The following is a 17,755-nucleotide window of genomic DNA, read 5'->3' on the forward strand; positions in this document are numbered from 1 at the left end:
CTTATCCCACAAAGAGTAGTCCTATGGCGACTTGTCCTAGACCTTTGAGATTTGCCTGTCACTGCCTTGGATGACACGACACTGCATTGCTCTCCAACTGCCCAAGCAGGATTTGAGACGGAATGTGCTATATCACCTTTAACTGAACACTGAATAAGACTAAGAAATTATTGTACTTTAGTTTGTTCATCTCATCATTCCTCTAAATGTACCTTATGTTGGATTTCAAGGTTGCCAGTTACAGATTCCCCCCATTTGTAAGAAACATAACAATCCAAATTGAAAAATATCCTTGCTACCTCCATGGGAAAAAAAGCTTTAAGCATTAGAACCTCACTACTGGGTTAGGCAAGGCTTTTAGTTCATGCTTTACTCTTTGTGCTTGAATTAATGTAGCAAGCTTAGGGGTAGGTTACTCAAGAGTTTATTCTAGTTCTTGATGTTGCTATTCATTTTAATTTTGACCTTCCTTACATTGCCTTCACTTCTTTTTATTGCTAATATTGCATTAGTTGGAAATCCAAGTAAGATACTAACACAAATTACCAGGGTTGATGAATTACACACACAATTATTTGAAAGTCTTGTTGTTGGCTCACATCCCTGCACACTTAACTCTATTATCAGTCCATTTGCTACTACCATGTTGTGAAACAGCCACATCCCAACAAAGAGCTTTTTCTCAATTGATCTGGGGTTTTTGTTTTTTTGGAATAAATTTCAATCAAGATCAACATTTGGCACCGAATCACTGAAGGCTTAAAAAGCATTAAAAATGGTTCTTTTTCAAGGGCCCCCTGCACAGTTGCTTCAAAATCAGTCATTCGATACATTTTTATCTGATACTTCATATATTCCAAGTTAATATAAATGCCACAGACATTTCAGTTTACATGCTTATTTTACATTATAATGGATTGTAAAAAATCAGGGCTTTAAAAAAGTCTATGTTTGTATACATCCATAAAAAGCCAAATTATTATTATCACTGCTTTTGCTACATACCAATGGATGGATGTACAAACAGATCAGCCAAAATACTCTCTGCTATTTATTCTGACATCTAAAATATAGCCCAGCTGTGCCTGTAGGCAAGTCTAGATTATCTGTTAATTTTTATGCAACCAAAGCCCCTATTTTATTCCCTGTTCAGAATAAAGATGTTCAAGAGGAGCTAAATAAAACAGGATGCTTGAGGTTTAATTTTTGTTCGGATCTACAGATCCAAGCTGATATAAAAATTATACAAAATACTTCATATTATTTCCCTTCTATTTAAACTAGGTAATTTCTCATTCAAATATAGATCTAATCAGAATTACTCTGTAGATGGGAAACCCATGAGCTGTTTTCAAATTTCCGCCACATATTTCCATGCACAGATAGTCCTCGCCGTACAACTATTTGTTTAGTTGAAAGTTACAACTGTACTGTAAAAAGTGAGTTATGACCATTTTTCACACTTATGACCACTGTAGCATTCCCATGGTCACAGGATTTACGTTTGGATGCTTGACAACTGATTTATGTTTATGACGGTTACAGTATCTTGGGGTCATGTGATCACTTTTTGCGACCTTCTGACAAGCCAAGTCAATGAGGTTTTTTTTTTACTTAACTGTATTACTAATTTAACAATTGAAGTGATTCACTTAACAAATGTTGCAAAAAAAGAAAGGTCGTAAAATGGAAGAAAACTCACTTATTAAATTTCTCACTTAGCAACATAAATTCTGGGCTCCATTGTGGTTGTAAATTGAGGACTACCTGTATATTTTGATTCAATTTTAATATAATCCAGGCAAGGGGCCATGTGCATTTTACTAAACTGTTTCTTTCAAATGAATGCAATGTATTTTTAGTTGGTATCAGTACAGAGATGCTCTGATTGTTATTTTTTTGTCCCACCAAAAAAACTTATTTCTACTTTCTTTTTATTTTATTTATTACTTCAGTTTCTAGCCTTTTGTCCCTACCTCTTGTAGAGGCTCTTAAAAATGCTACATGTAAATATAAATCACAGAAGGAATTAATTTATTTTCTACAAATAGACAATTATTCATAGACACTTGGGAGGCCAAAACAGGCTCATGCTGAAGTCAGCTGCTTCATGTAGAGCTTGAAGGCTGTAATTAACTTCTTGGTTTGCCAAATAATTGTAGACACAGATGACATTGGAACTAAGTGCTGTCACCTGTTTTCTGAATCAGCAGCAGTGAATTAGGACAAAATGAGCTCCCATTCAAACTGGCAAGAGATGTTTAGTGAACATTCATTCCTTTGTTCTTTGGCTTGTATACATTTATATAAGCAATGACCCACACACACCCAGGCTAAAAAAAACGCTCCTTTGGAAATGGTGATTGTAGCTGTAGAACATAAAGCTGCATTTTTATTGGAGGTGGAACTCTTAGATCAAGAACACCATCCATGTGAAAGGCAAAGGGGAAGGACTGCTGTTTTTGCTTATGCTCTTTCTTCTATTTTATGGAAGAAAGAGCACCTTCCACAGAGTTCTTCAACTCTCTGGAAAACAGCCCGCTTCAGTTTTCCCATCACAAAACGTGTCACCAGATGGGGCACCATTACATATACCTTTCGGTATTGGTTCAGTTGCAGTACTTCCAAGCACAGTTCAGCATAACCATAGACTCGTGCATTTTTTGTCTGGCTATTTGACACTACAATTTTATACACATAAATTCCCAGCAATTTTTGTCTGCTTTTTATCTAACAAGCTAGCATTATCATGATTTGCAGGAATGGTAGAAAAAATTCTGCCATATGGCTGAAAACTTCTTATGAGACCAAGTGAAAAACTTGTTTGTTCACTCGACACCATCCATAGCTAGTACCAATGGACTTGCAGTATAATTCGTTTATATTTCTTTTCTTTTCTTTTGTGGATTGATATGTTTTCATTACAAAAGGGAACAATGATCAGGGTCACTTCTACTTCTTTATAATTATGAGAACTGTGGTGGTGCAGTGGTTAGAATACAATACTGCCAGCTACTTCTGCTACAGCCGGCTGCCTGCAATTTGACAGTTCGAATCTGACCAGGCTCAAGGTTGACTCAGCCTTCCATCCTTCCAAGGTGGGTAAAATGAAGACCCAGATTGTTGGGGGCAATATGCTGATGCTGTAAAACCACATGGAGAGGGCAGTAAAACACTGTGAAGCACTGTGAAGTCTACAGTAAGTGCTATTGCTATTATTGTAAGTAAACATTACATTGTTCCACACCAAGAAAAAAACATATTGACCTGTTTCAAGGTAAAATATGCTACTCTCGATACCATGTTCTGTAACTACCAAAGAAAAGCAGATTGTTGTAGATAAAGAAAACACACAAATAAATTTAATTCATTCATTTCCTTGTACAAATTGCATTTACCTTTTCTTAAAACTATCTGCAAGTATTAAGGTTGAAATCTTAATTACTTCTTGGTGGAACAACTCGTAAAACCCAAAGGCATTTATTTTTAAGTACAAATGCATAGAATTCCATCAGTTAACTTATGGTGGCACTTCATATTTTGGACTTCATGCACTTACATACTGATTCAGAATAAACCTATATTTAGTTATATAGGACCTCTAAGCAGCATAATACATCAAGAAATGTTGCAAGTGAGACCAGGTCTCACTTCTGCTTGTGAGACATAGAAGAACTAGCAAGAACTACTCAGGTTAGAATATTAGTACCAAATTAGCTTCACCTAGAACCCATATGTATAATTGTTATTATAAAGAAAATAACTTATATAATAACTTTAAATAAAATTTTAAAAACACTGATTCACGCACTATGTAATTTCATTTTTTCTTTCACCAGAGGAAAAAAGGCAAACACTGTCCCCTAATGGGAACGTGGTACTAAAGAAAAAGGGGCAAGAAATGTGCCTTCTTGCTTTAAAAGTACTGAATTTGCAATTCTAAAAAAGCATCTATACTTTTTACTAAACCATTAGCATTAGCCCTTCTAGTCAGCTAGATGGAATTTAACAGCATCCACATCACTAAATTCTGCTATTTTTAGATGAATATACCACAGGATATGTGGTCTTTGGTGGACTCAACAAGACCTAACAATAGATATTAGAAATTTAGATACTCTGACTGCCATACTTTTTTTTTTTCAAGCAGGCCTAAATGTTAGTTTTTTTTGTATTTTTACTGTAGAGATTTTACTGTACTTTTAAATTATAATGAAGCCAATAGTTTGCCAAAGTTTAAAAAAAACAGCAATACAACCACACAATAGATACAACTATACTAATATGTAACCGCTGAGTCCCCATCCCATTCCCTCTCCCCCCCCCGGGCTTGCCAGTTAGAAAGCCGGAAGCCCAGGTTCAGGACCTGAGTGCCATGTGACGGGGTGAACTCCCATCCATGCTCCAGCTCCTGCCAACCTAGCAGATTGAAAACATGCAAATGTGAGCAGGGATGGGATTCAAATTTTTTAAGAACCAGTTCTGTGGGCGTGGCTTGGTAGTCATGTGACTGAATGGACATGGCTTGGTGGTCATGTTATTGGCTGGGCGTGGCCAACTCAATATCACATTGAGGCATGCATCTCCTCGCCTGGCCTCTCATGACTGTGGGGATGCTGCAACAGTCATAAGTGTGAGAAAGGGTCATAAGTTACTTTTTCCAGTGCCATTGTAGCTTTGAATGGTCACTCCACACAAGCAAAGTACCAGCAAAGGAGGTGGGGAAAAAAAACTCCAGAGAAGTTCCTGAGACAGGAAGTCTAGTCCTGCTAAGAATGTAATAAGAGTTAACGGAGATAAGCAACGCCAGAATGTTTCCTTCCTGCCTTCCTTACAGGATTAGGCCAGTAATTTCTTCTAACAACTGGTTCTCCGAACTGCTTAGAATGTTAACAACCGGTTCTAGCGAATAGCTGCAAACTAGTAGATTCCCACCCCTGAATGTGAGTAGATAAATAGGTAAAGCAGTCTGTGATGTTATAATGGCCACATGACTGTGAAATATTTTTGGACGGTGCTGGCTCAATGGCCTTGAAATGGAGATAAGCACCACCTCCTATAGTCAGCAATGACTAGAAATCCGCAGGAAGTCCTTTACTTATACTAGCATATTAACAGTCCCTTCATTCGGCACTATTGTAACTTAAAATGGTCACTGAACAAATTGTTTTTAGGAGAATCCTGAAAGCTGTTATGATGTACCTTGAAAAAGTCCATAGCATTTCTACAAAATGGAACAAAACAGCAACAAATGTGATAAATATAGCAATCAATAAATCCAATTAAAAAGTCCAAGTAACACTTGAGTAAAAACCATCTAGCATTTTTGGTCAGTATTAATTCTAAATGTCACATATAACAGAATCCTTGTAAATAATCCGCTTCTTACTCTTAATTCTCTTCTTTCCACCCCTTTTCTATTAAGATTAGATAATGGGCATCCATGCAGATTTTATGCAACACAAGACAATGCTGCTTAATTAATGTCAAGTTTTATCTAGGACAGAAGTAACAACATTTTGATGTCTTTGAATTTCAGTCACCAGCAACAGCACAATAGTAGGTTGTTACTTTGGAGGATGAGCTGATATGATTTTTGGCTCATGCATATGGTGGTATTTACAGGGTGGTCTTAATTATGTTACTTAGTTGTATGTAAAACTAATTCAATAACACTCTCTTACTTGACGGACTGTAGCTTTGGGCAACAGACTTTACAATGATTTTCAAGGGAGTTGAGATTAGCGTGAGACAAGCACAGCTTTGTGAAAAATCCATTTACCTATTATCAGCTTTGACCTAATAATATAAGCTCCAAGTGATTGCAAAAAGTGATTAAAAATGGAATTATGGAGGCTTAAAAGTTGAAAAAAGTTGTTTGACTCCAACCTAAACACGACATCCCAGGTAACCCAAAACAGATTTTGCATAATGTTTGAACTTTAAAAGTGGATGCAGCACCATTTAGCAAAATTAGAAAAGACAACAAATTAGAAACTTTCAATGAACATTTACAATCATTTATTTAATTTCAAAAAAAACCCTCAATTTTAATGTAAATGTTCAAAATTTGGCTTCAATAGACTATTTTTATCCTTTTATTGTAATAATTTATTATTTTATTCTTTAATCTTCTTCCTTCATACTTGTAAATGAAACAAAAACCAGTTCTTTGAACCTCAGGCAGCTAGACAGACAAAATTCAAAAAAACAACTCAGATTTTGCAATCATTCGTACGAAGGTTAATTATTTGTTATTATCCAATATTACATGAATTCCAAAAGTGGTAAAACCCTAAAATATATAAATATAATACAGTGTAAAACTCATACTAACTGAAAAAAATAAAGTCTTCTTCAAGTCAAGCTTGACTTCTAGTTATTTCATGGACAGCATTAGACTCAAAAGTAACGTTACCTGAATTTACCTACAGAAAGAGTTCCACAATCAATATTGGTTCTCACAAAAAGATCCTGTGCTATGATTCAATCAACATTGGAATCAGGGCTTCAATTACAGCTCATAAATCATGAATATATTTACCACCATAACTGTGACCCCAAACATATTAAAGATTATTACATAAAGAAAGTACAACTTGTGCTAGAAACAATACAATGGCTTACACAGTTGCTGTAGGACCAGTGTATTTAGTCTAAAGGACACCTAAAAGTGTGGCTGCAACGATTTCCATCAAGCTAAAATGTCTTCAAAACTAGCTTATATGACTACATCAATGATTAAAAGTGTGACTGTTCAAAGAAAAGATGCGGAAGCTGGTAAAGGACACCCCTTAGCCACAGCCACCATTTAAGCATTCAAAAAGAAAGATAACTCCAGAAAAATCTCCAGGTCTTCTGCTCCTTCAGACCCAACATGTTTTGTTTTTCTTATTTCTCTGAAAATCTTGAAAATATGCTGTGTTCCAAATCTTAACTATGCCTCAAGGGTTAAGCTTTATATAGAACCATTCTGACTGACGTTTAACTCACTGTCCTTTTCATACTGTCTCAGCATCAGTAGTTGCATTAATCATTCCCAATTTTACTTCCCAACACACAGCTGTCCTCTTACATCTGCTAAAACAACACTTGACCTATTTGCTCCTACATTTTCAAAGACACCTGCTGCTATAAGACTTCACTGGAACATCATATTTCGTATCTAATCAACACATTTTGCAGTTGTACGATTAGCGCAGAACACTGTGTTCAGACAGACAAGACAGACACTTCATTAACCGAAATTCAAGGGAAGACCGAGGGATGTGGGGGAACAAAAAGGTACAAGAGTTTTAATTGCACTAGGGAGAACAACATCATCTAAATATCAATAAATTGCATGTAGTGCTTCTTATTGATCTAAACATAAATGCACTATAAACCTTTTTAACTCTTAGAAGATAGGGTGAATTTGCCAAATCAGAATTAGGGTTTCTATTCATTCAGTTACTTATGTCAAGTATACTGAGAGGTAAACAGCTACTATAGAAACTTTTTAGCAAAGTGCTAGATTTTCTTTTTAATCCCATCCTGCATTATCATTGAAAACCTCTGGGTAGGCTGTGCCTTGAGTAAATAGGGAGTGAGAAAACAAAACAAGAAAATTAGCCTATTTTGGATGCAACAGTAATAGAGTGATTATGTGGCACACTTTAGAAAGAACAGCTCTGTGAATGAAGAGCTACCATGTTTTCATGTATGAAGGTCTTCTGTAGTTCTCAAGCAAAGATCTACATTTGATTTTGAGGAGCATGCTGAGAGCTGTATTCCCAAAAGGAAAGATGGAGACAGGACAAAACTAAATTTGTTGTTGATAGTGATGTGCCGTTTTTTTGTTTTTTTTTTGACCCAATGGCCATACTTGGTCTTTTGAGTGGTATGTTGGGGATAGCAATACAATGAAGGATAGGCTATAAAAAGTAAAAAGCAAAATAGATTCTATATTAACATATGTAGCTGTTATGTAAAGTTTTAGCATTCTCTTTATTGCTGATAAACCAAAAGTATTATGTTGCTATTTAGGTAAACCAACAAGCTGTATCTGCCTATGTGTTTTCCTTCCTTTAATAGAGCTGCAAAAAGATTAGACAAAAAGATTTAGTACTATTACATCTGAAATATTAGAACTGTTTAAGATACCTCAGATTCATTAATCATGATAATAGGCTTATTTAAACAAAGCACTTGAAATGTGATTTCCTGATACGGCCTTTTCCAGATATTTTGGACAATAATGACCAGTGGCAATAGCCTCCATGACCAATGGCCAAATAATGACATGATTCTATTCTGAAATAGAATGCATCAAGTTAAAATGTCAGTTAATGAGCACATGTGGCTTTTTAATTAAACTATGTTTTCTCATGTCTTTGTGAACCCAAAACAACTAACAGATTTTGCATTTCAGGAAACTGGGTCCAGTACTTAAGGTCTATATAAGTCTCTAATTGCTGATTGCCAAATACACAAAATGGGATAAATCTGAAGTTGGTTTATATAGTTAAGTACAAATTTTGATTATAGAATTTTCCTTCTGCAATTTAACAAGGAAGTCAGAACGACAGTGAAAATAGTTCTTTCAATCAAAAGAACTGGCAAAATATATTATCCGTGATACAATCTTGGATCAAAATTCTGACCTTGTACAGATAAAAGATAAATAATCTCTCCTAGTTGTATCTCAAAGTTAATACAATTACTTGTTTAAAGATTAAGAAAATGTTTCTGCATTTGTAGTTTTCCTCATGATCCTCACAGTCACATTACCTCATATATTTATGAAGAAACTGCAGAATTTCAAACCAGGGAAGAATTTGGTAATGAGAATAAAACCAAAAGATCCTTTATAGATGTTTCTGGGTTAAAGACTTAACTTTAAAGAATTAAAGATTCTGCTTTAATTCTGAAGAAAAACAGATCAATCCCCACAAATACAATACTCACTGACAAAGTATTCGATCAGTCAGTTGGCCAATTTTGACTCCGTATTGCTGCACTTAGGACCTCTGAATATGTGGCTATAGCACATAGCTTACTTCCTGAGCTAGCTGAAGTCAATAATGGCTCTTTAGTCATAGAATCAAAGAGTTGTAAAGAACCACTCCAATTTTCTGCTCAGTGCAAAATCTGCTAAAACACTGGGGTCAGCTTAAGATTTCATGACAATGATTGACCTGACCCAGGTGATACTTCATCATATTAAATTAGTACTTTGTTCTGGTATAGTTTGTGATTAGAATGTGGGATATGGGTTCTACATGGTGTCTCTGAAATGGGCAGATGATGCTGTGATCAGTTTCAGAATGTCAGCTAGTATAAACACTACAGGAACTGAGGACTAGTTTAAAATAATTGAATCATTCATGAATCTTAGTAGTCTGTACACCTACTTATGCTATGACAATGTTAAGATGAATGTTGACTTTAAGAATCATTTTGTTAGCCATGCCATCCTAAGATTATGGAATAAATATAAAACAAGATTCCCTCTTTGGGTACCATCTCAGGAAGCTTTTTTACATAAAAGAAATGATGGTGAGCTGATGGACTTATGGTTAGAGAATAATTTTTAATCAAGGTGGAACTAGTCTTTAATCTAAAAAAAGAGTTGTAGTTAATTAGAAGGATGTGTCTATCTTTGGTTTACATATATACAATTGAAAGAAAGATTTAAAGTAGTCAAAATGTTATGGGTTTGACCTTGCAAAAAATGAATTTGAAATTGTATTATGTGATAATGATGAACAGGTTATTATCAAGGTTTATAATCTGTTATTGAACAAATATGTAAAGCAATGCATCATTCAATGGGCAAAGAATTTTGGGTATAATGCTGGAACAATGGGATCACGGATGAGAGAAGGGTTTAAAATTTACATTGGACTAGAATTAAAATAATTTTTGTACAAAATGTACTGTTGGTATTTAACACCTAATAAATTGTTAAAGATTTATAAATATACTTCAAATGTATGTTTGAAATGTAAACATACGGAAGGAATTTTCTATTAACTTTGGTGGACTTGTGACAAAGCAAAGAAATACTAGGGTAAGATTCATATTTTAATACCAAAAAATTCTTAAAACTAATATATAAATTAAACCTAAGACTTTTCTTCTACGGTAAATGTACAAAGAACCAGAAAAAAATGGAACTTTTTTTGTTATACATGTTGACCACAGTGGGAATGTTTTATGTTCAAAACTGAAAAGATACATTAATTCCCACAATGGAAGAATGATAGAACAGGCAGTGATGGCCAAATTAATGGCTTTAATCAACAAGAATAGAGCTAACTTTCTGGAAATCACTTCTGGATTTTGTGCTTGATAGAAAAAAATGAAACTCTGAGTTTGTGATTTAAAGTTTTTTTGTTAGAGAAATGTCTAGTATATGTGAAATAAGAAGGCTGTAATGTAATATGTTCCTTCTAATGAACTAAAAAGTTAATGCTTTTTCCCCTTCATCCTTCACTTCTCTCTTTCCACTTTCCCAAAATTTTCATTTTCATTTTATACTCTTAATGTTATATTGTCAACATCGAACCAAACCTGGCAGAAAACACTTCTCTTCCACATAAGTGGAAGAGGGGAAGGAGATTGGAATGCCTTACTAGACACAACAGAGAGCTTTCTCATGGGAACCAAGGTCATCTCCACTGGTAACGGACAAGGTTGGGAAAGGAGTGCCTGGAGAGCCTGCCTGTTGACCTAATTGGCCAATTCGACCTGTGACACTTGGGGATGGGTTTATTTCTTATTCTCAAGGTTCTGATTTGCTTGGGTTTATTAGTCGGAACCTTGACATATATTAGATAAACAATACTATGGCAAGATTTTTCTCCCCTTTTCCAGCAAACTTCAGCACAGTGTTTGTGTATGTAATTCTGTTGAAGAAAAATTTGTTTCTGTTAACTATCATATTAAGGGACACAAAAATGTAGCAAGACATCAAATTGTGGATTTTTCTCTTTCAAAAAAAGTGAAGTTCAGTCAGGAAAAAGGGAAATTGAGAGTGTTTTAAAAAGTAGGTAATTAAAGGAATTTTTTTATCCATGAATTGATGAGTCAGCCAGCTACCGTTCTGTCCTTTCCTTATCCAACAGAGAGCAATTTCAAAGTCAGGTTGGAAACCAAATAATACCGGACACACAAAATCACCTCGTCTTCTTGATCAGTAATTCAAGGAATGTTTCTGTTAAGGATTATTTCGGGGTGGAAGTTTGATGTGCAATTTATATTCAGCAATGTTCTTGACTTGTACAGAGACCACTTTCTTGAGGACAAATAAACTGTACTCAAGTCTAAACAACTATTGGATAAAAAATGCAATCAAACTCTATAAAGGTTACTCGAATTATTTTAACTTGACTCTAGTAAGAATTACTTAGATAAAACTAGGTAAATTGTATAGAATCTCAATATACATACGTAAACAGGATCTCTTTCCAGCTGTGCTTGCACCCCCTAGGCACAGGTTGCCTCCCCGGTGAACCAATTCAAGTTCCAAGTTTGTCCTGAATAAACAGAAAGGGAATAGCCTTATTTTAATTATTTACGAGCTCTAAAAAAACCTGGCCAATCAATCTGTAAAACTATCCCCCCAATGAAAGGGAACAAGACCATGATGGAGTATGCATGGCAAACTAAATTGTGGTATTAATTTGAGGTAGACAATTTTGCCCTGAAGCTGCATGAATTCTTCCAGTCCCTGTTTTGTGCAGCCACAAAGGTCACCATCTCAACATCTAATTGTATCATTAAATTACTGCCCAGCTTCCTACAGCTCTTGACTGGGGGTGGGGCCAGAGTTATAAAAGGCAGTCTGCAACTACAAAACTACTGCTTGACCCTGCAACGGGGTAAAGGGAGCCCTGGTGGCACAGTGGTCAGAATGTAGTATTTCAGGAAGACTCTGCCCACAGCCTGGAATTCGATCCTGATGAGGCTCAAACTGGACTCAGCCTTCCATTCTTCCAAGGTCGGTAAAATGAGGACCCAGATTGTTTGGGGAAATATGTAAACAATGCTTCGACATTGTAAACCATTCAAAGAGTATGTAAACCATTCAAAGAGTGCTGTAAAGTGCTATGGGGTGGTATATAAGTCTAAATGCTATTGCTAAATGCTATTAACAGGGTAAAAGCAATTTGTACCCTACAAACATGGACTCTAACTCCTCCAGTTGCTATACAAATGAGTGGCAGATGGTAACTGAAATCAGGAAATTTTTTCTGGGTACCAGATTGCCCATCCCTGAGCTAATCCAAATAATGTAAAGCACTTGGAAGGATTTCATTGAATACAAACTATTTTGCAAAAATTCCAATGGCATATGTCACAAAAGAACTCTTTTTGTACAAAATGTTTGTTAAAACATATTCACATTACTAAAATAGTAGCATTTCAAATAATAATATTCCTAAGTTTGCAGCTTATGTCACCACTTTTTTTTGAAGGAATGCTTTAATCCTCCTTACATTGAGAAAAAGCAATTTAACAGTGAAAATGTTTGGGCTCTGAGCTCCATCTGGTTGCTGCTGATAAGGCCAGCCACATGACTAGGGAATTTTCCACTCTTCAGGCAATTTGCAGCACTCACTGAATTTCTAAAAACTTAACAGTAAAGCTGTGGCACAGATTTCATATTAGTGAACAGGAAAAAAAAATGCAAATCACATCTTAGATCACTAGATGAATTTTAAAATATTTATTTCCTGAAATCTCTTCAGGGTTCTTTAAAGGAATGGTAACTCAATGTTCCATAAAAAAGAAAGACATTATTGATCCCTGAGAAATAACAAAAGGTGGCCCCCGTCCTTGAAAAAGATTGCATAGAAAGAGAGGAGTGAGGAGGGAAAGGAAAACAAAGCTTTTCCAAAGGGGAAAAAAATAAATAAACAGGGCTATGTTCTCTCAACTGAGCTAGTAAGAGTGGCCCTGCTTCCTGTCACTACCTCCGTTGTGGTGAAATGGCTGTTAGATGTTAACTAGAAGAGAACCAAAGGTTCCTCACAGAGCCTGGGATGGTCCAGTTTGCTCTCTGTCCTCTTCAGTCATTTTACCTTCCAAATTTAAAAAAAAAAACTTTTTTCTTTAACCAAGGTAACATAGTTGTATGATAATTTGGGGGGGGGGGGAATTCAATACAATAGAACTATCATGATTTTGAATGTGTGGAACCAGCCACCACTTTTAATGGGATGAACAAGTAAACAAATCATTGGACTTTTTAAATTTCTAGAAGCATTCTTATAAACTGATATATTTTTCAGATAATGAAAACTATCCTGTACTGAAAGTACTATAACCTCATTCTTGGTGTTCCAGAAGTGTTAACATGTGTGTTGTAGAATTCATTTTTTCTTGTTGCAAATGGTTGGAGTATATGACCTTTAAAAGATATAAAGTCCAATAACACTAAAAAAGAACTTTCTGAAACCTTTTAAGAAAAATCCTACGGTACGAATAAGTAACAACAAAAAGAACCCTATAAACTTAGTTCTTATTACCGTACTTTTACAAAGGTCAAAGTATACAACCATTCATCAGCTTAGAAAAATCACTGTTCCTCATAGCTCTCTTCTTGAAGGCTCAAGAAAAGGTTACTATCTTCCTGAAATACTCACATGCATTAATAACTCTGACGTATCATGCACAGACTATGTGCAAGTATGCCGTGAGACAATTCTACTGACTTTCAAAGTACCTAGCAGTGTCCAAAAAAAAAAAAAAAAAAAATCACTATGGCAAGAAAAGCTACAAAAAGTAACCAAGCATCCATTCTGAACACATGGGACAGGCTATATTATAAGAATTACTAGAAAATATAATTTGTAATGCTTTGGAAATACTAGAAATCGGAATTTGTAATTGCAATAATTGAACATTATCAAGCTACAATTGTGATGAAATATTGTTTTCCTTGCAACTGTATCTACCCAATGAAGATTTTCCAGAGTCAAAGGGATTCTTTAATAGAATCCTCTGAGACATATTTATTTTATTTAAAAACTTATATAACCGTTTGTCTTATTTACCAGAGTACTGGGTGACTCACAAAAAGCAATAAAATCATAAAACCTATACAAAATATTTGAACAATACTTTGAGGATAAAATCAATTGCTATTGATAAATTAGAGAAAGTGTCCATGACATAGTCTGAGAAAAATCTTCTGAATCGTTTTCAGTTTTTATTACCAAGGTTATATGGAAACTTCTTGGTAAGTTCATCAATTCCCATTTATTCATTGTTGTACCCACATTTCCTCATTTCATAAACTTGTAGGTTGAGGGTTGTCCATTAAGGCAACTGAAGCAATCTTTACAATAATATTTTACCCACCTGGCTACCGAGTACATGAAAAGAAAATCATTGTCTGGTGATCCAGGAGTCTTGCTGTAGTCAGTGTATTTTTTCTGGGTAGTATTTTTGATATCTTTCATCACTGACTCCATTTCTTTACTTAAATTGGTTTCTGACTGTTAAAGAAAAGGCGGCTTGAATTTAATTAGCAAAACTAACATCAATAACAGAAAAAACAGAGAATGAGTTCTGCAAATTTAAGGCAATGAAATATTAAACAGAACTATACAATATTACATTATAACTTAACAGAGGGATGTTCAACAAACTCTTAGCTATTCAATCACTGGAGCTCATTGACAGAGATGTTTTAAAACAAACACTTCCAACATGCTAGCCTTTCATTAGGATTAGATATATTAATGTTTTTATTATATTCTTGTTTTTGAAATCACTTTAATAAAAAATAGTCTATATTCTTTTAAAAGCTAAGCTTTTAAAAAGAAAAAGCTTTTAAGAAAGAAAAAAATTGAAAGTCAGACCCTGCTAATCAGAATTGTAATATCTGATCAAAAGTATGTAATTGTAATTTATTTCCAGGTAGATTTGGATTAATTGGACCCTAAAGCTTATACATGAAAGTGTATTTTTAAATGTCTTATAAAACTTCAAATAAAACTACATATAAAATGAATTAATAAAATGAATTAATCCACAATGTTTATTATAACAATAAACATTCTAAACTGGAAGATTTTAAATAGCTTTTAGTCATATATGCAATCTTTTTTACACTATTACAACAATTCTTGAAATATGATTTAGTCCTATTAAAAAGAAGCTGGAAAGCATGAGTTTAATAATCAATATTTACTTATATTAAAATGCAACAACAAAATGCTGAGATAATCATAACTTTATTTTAAAGGTGATATAATTGAATGTATCCGTTTGAAACTAATTTTCCTGAAACATTTACATTTAATGGAGAAAAGTAGACAATGTTTGACTTTTACTAAATAGGTGATGAATAAAGAGAAAGAAGATGGAAAGACAAATTAACAAGGATCTTTCTGCCTTACACTGATGCTTACTGGGAAAGTTCCCAGCTGCTCTTGAAGTTCTTCAACCTCCTTGATGAGCTCCTGCATATTCTTGGTACTATGACACTGACAAAGGTTTCGCTCTACATTGTTGCCAGGATAACATGGAAGAACACTGTTGGCGAACTGCCTACACAGAGGACACGTAAATTCTCCCTTGTCCACAGCAAAACCCTGGAGAACCTGATCATTCTAAAAGAAACAACAAAATAAGTGAATTTCGGGAATGGCAAGCATTTGTAACTGTAACAATTCCAAAGAAAGTGGGGATTAAAAGTGAAAGAAACGAAGACTGCCGAAAGATGATAGGCTTACTTTGAAATTTAAAAAAACTGAAATACACACAGTCCTCTTAGTAATTTTTGAATTTCCTCATATCTGAATTTGGTAACAGTCCAGATACATACAAACTATATTATCTATATTATTTTTAAATATTTACAGTAGTTATTTATTCGCATCCCACTCTTAGCCCCACTTGCTCATGTTCTAGCACTACTATCAGTGAAGTTATAGATGTCTTTGTCTTTGGACTGCAGTTTTCTTGGCAACGTTTTCAGAAGTGGTTTGCCCTTGCTTGCTTCTTCCCAGGGCTGAGAGTGTGTGACCGGACTAAGGTAACCCCACTGGCTGTGTGATTAAGGCAGAGCTAGAACTCACAGACATTTGGTTTTTACCCTGGTGCTTTAACCACTACACTAAACTGGCTCTCAAAGCATCCAGTGCTGTGTTTACTGTTTCCTAATCTGTATCTCTTTGTCTCCTAAGGGCTTGTTGTGGTGTGTGTATGTGTCAGAAATTACCCATTAATAAGCAGTGAGAGTTTACATTGGTCAATTGGCAGGCATAGCAAGGATTAAAAATGCTTTTGATTCTTCCCTAGGTGCCGCATTAACATTATTTTATATTTATTTTATTTTTATTTTATTTGTATCCTGACTTTATTTTTTTAATAAAGAAGACCATGAACATATCTAATATTCATTCCACCTATTTTCTGCACAACAACCCTGTGAAGTGGATTATACTGACAGAAAGTGACTGGCCAGTCACCCGGTTGGCTTTCATGCCTAAGGCAGGACCAGAACTCACTCCTAGACCTAACTGGCTATGAGCCAAATACTAAGGAAACTGAAAAATAAGGATGAAAGCTTAATAATATGTCTGAGTAAGAGGCCACATTAAATGTGTTTTTAATTCAGATTTTATTTAAAAACCATCTGTACATTTTTAGTTGGAAAAATAACTATGTTTACTCTCACTTGGGCAATATTCAACATCGCTTTCAATTCCTCAGCTTTTAACATAGCTTCAGACTAGACCATATCCGTGAAAGGAACCATACAGGCTACAAAATCCAAGCCTTGATCAGGGCAACAATGAAATTAAAGCATCCTTTAGAGATGGCTATCTAGTAATTGTCTATGTGATCCAAGGAAGGAGGATCAACCAACTGTACATGCAGTTAGTTTCTACAATGGATCTACTCTTATTTTTAGGCGGTTCCCCCGTGCAGTTGGATCTGCCCTCCTGTAACCTAAATTCATTATCCCTTATCTGAATCTGGAATGAAAAAAACATGTGATGACCTTCTTCTCTCTGATATACTTCCATGTATTTGAAAAGTGCTATTATATTTCCTCCCTCATTTACCCACATAACCTTTCCTCAAATAGAAACATATAGTATCCAGATCTTCCCATCTGTCCCCATCAGATTTAATTTATATCCCCCAATTATTCTCAAGTTTTTATCTGTACTGTTCCAATTTCCCAGAATCCTTAGAACAGAGCTCAGTATTGGACACAGTACTCAAGATGGGGACCTAATAAAGGAATAATAAAGTGTGTCTAGGAAATTCTTCTTCTGTAGTTGCAACCTAAAACAGCATTTTCATTCTTTTTGCAGGTATAACACATTGCTGCCTCATATTCACTTGGAATTAACCACTACACCAGTATCTCTTTTAAAAAGTAGCAAGCCAGATATGTATAAGGTATCTCTCCCAAAGTTGTGTGCCTTGGAAATTTTATAAACATTGCTTCATATCTTTAATTTATTAATTAAAATATTAAATAATGCAGGACTTAGGACTGAAACTTAACTATCAAGATATACTATGCTTACTGCATTCCCACTCTATAGTAAAAGTTATCCAATTAAAGTGAGGTATAAGTAGGCTGACAAGACTTGTTTCAGCAGCAGACTTTGTGCATAATTTAAAAAAAAAACAATTCTTAATTTTAAAAAACATTGAGACAATTTAGCTTGTCTTCTGATTCTTTTACTTGTCCAGATCATACATCAGGACTAAATAACTTCCAATACATTAAGCTTTGTTT

General features: G+C 34.8%; 1 protein-coding gene across 6 annotated transcripts in view; it reads right to left on the reverse strand.

Annotated features, from left to right (window-relative positions):
- UBR3 (ubiquitin protein ligase E3 component n-recognin 3) overlaps window positions 1–17,755 on the reverse strand; it is a 100,358-nt gene that overhangs the window by 14,948 nt on the left and 67,655 nt on the right. For 4 of the 6 annotated variants that reach the window (XM_087949741.1, XM_087949740.1, XM_087949743.1 and 1 more), the window contains 3 exons: window positions 15,393–15,605; window positions 14,350–14,486; window positions 11,434–11,519 (listed from right to left, as the gene is read on the reverse strand). In XM_087949741.1, coding sequence (XP_087805867.1) covers window positions 11,434–11,519; window positions 14,350–14,486; window positions 15,393–15,605 — 436 coding nt within the window. The remainder of the gene's footprint in view (window positions 1–11,433; window positions 11,520–14,349; window positions 14,487–15,392; window positions 15,606–17,755) is intronic. The other 2 variants (XM_087949742.1, XM_087949744.1) reach the window with 1 other exon arrangement.

Source organism: Notechis scutatus, chromosome 1, assembly GCF_049901735.1.
Source record: "Notechis scutatus isolate UNSWTSFEM ecotype Mainland chromosome 1, rNotScu1.2, whole genome shotgun sequence".
Lineage (NCBI taxonomy): Eukaryota > Metazoa > Chordata > Lepidosauria > Squamata > Elapidae > Notechis > Notechis scutatus.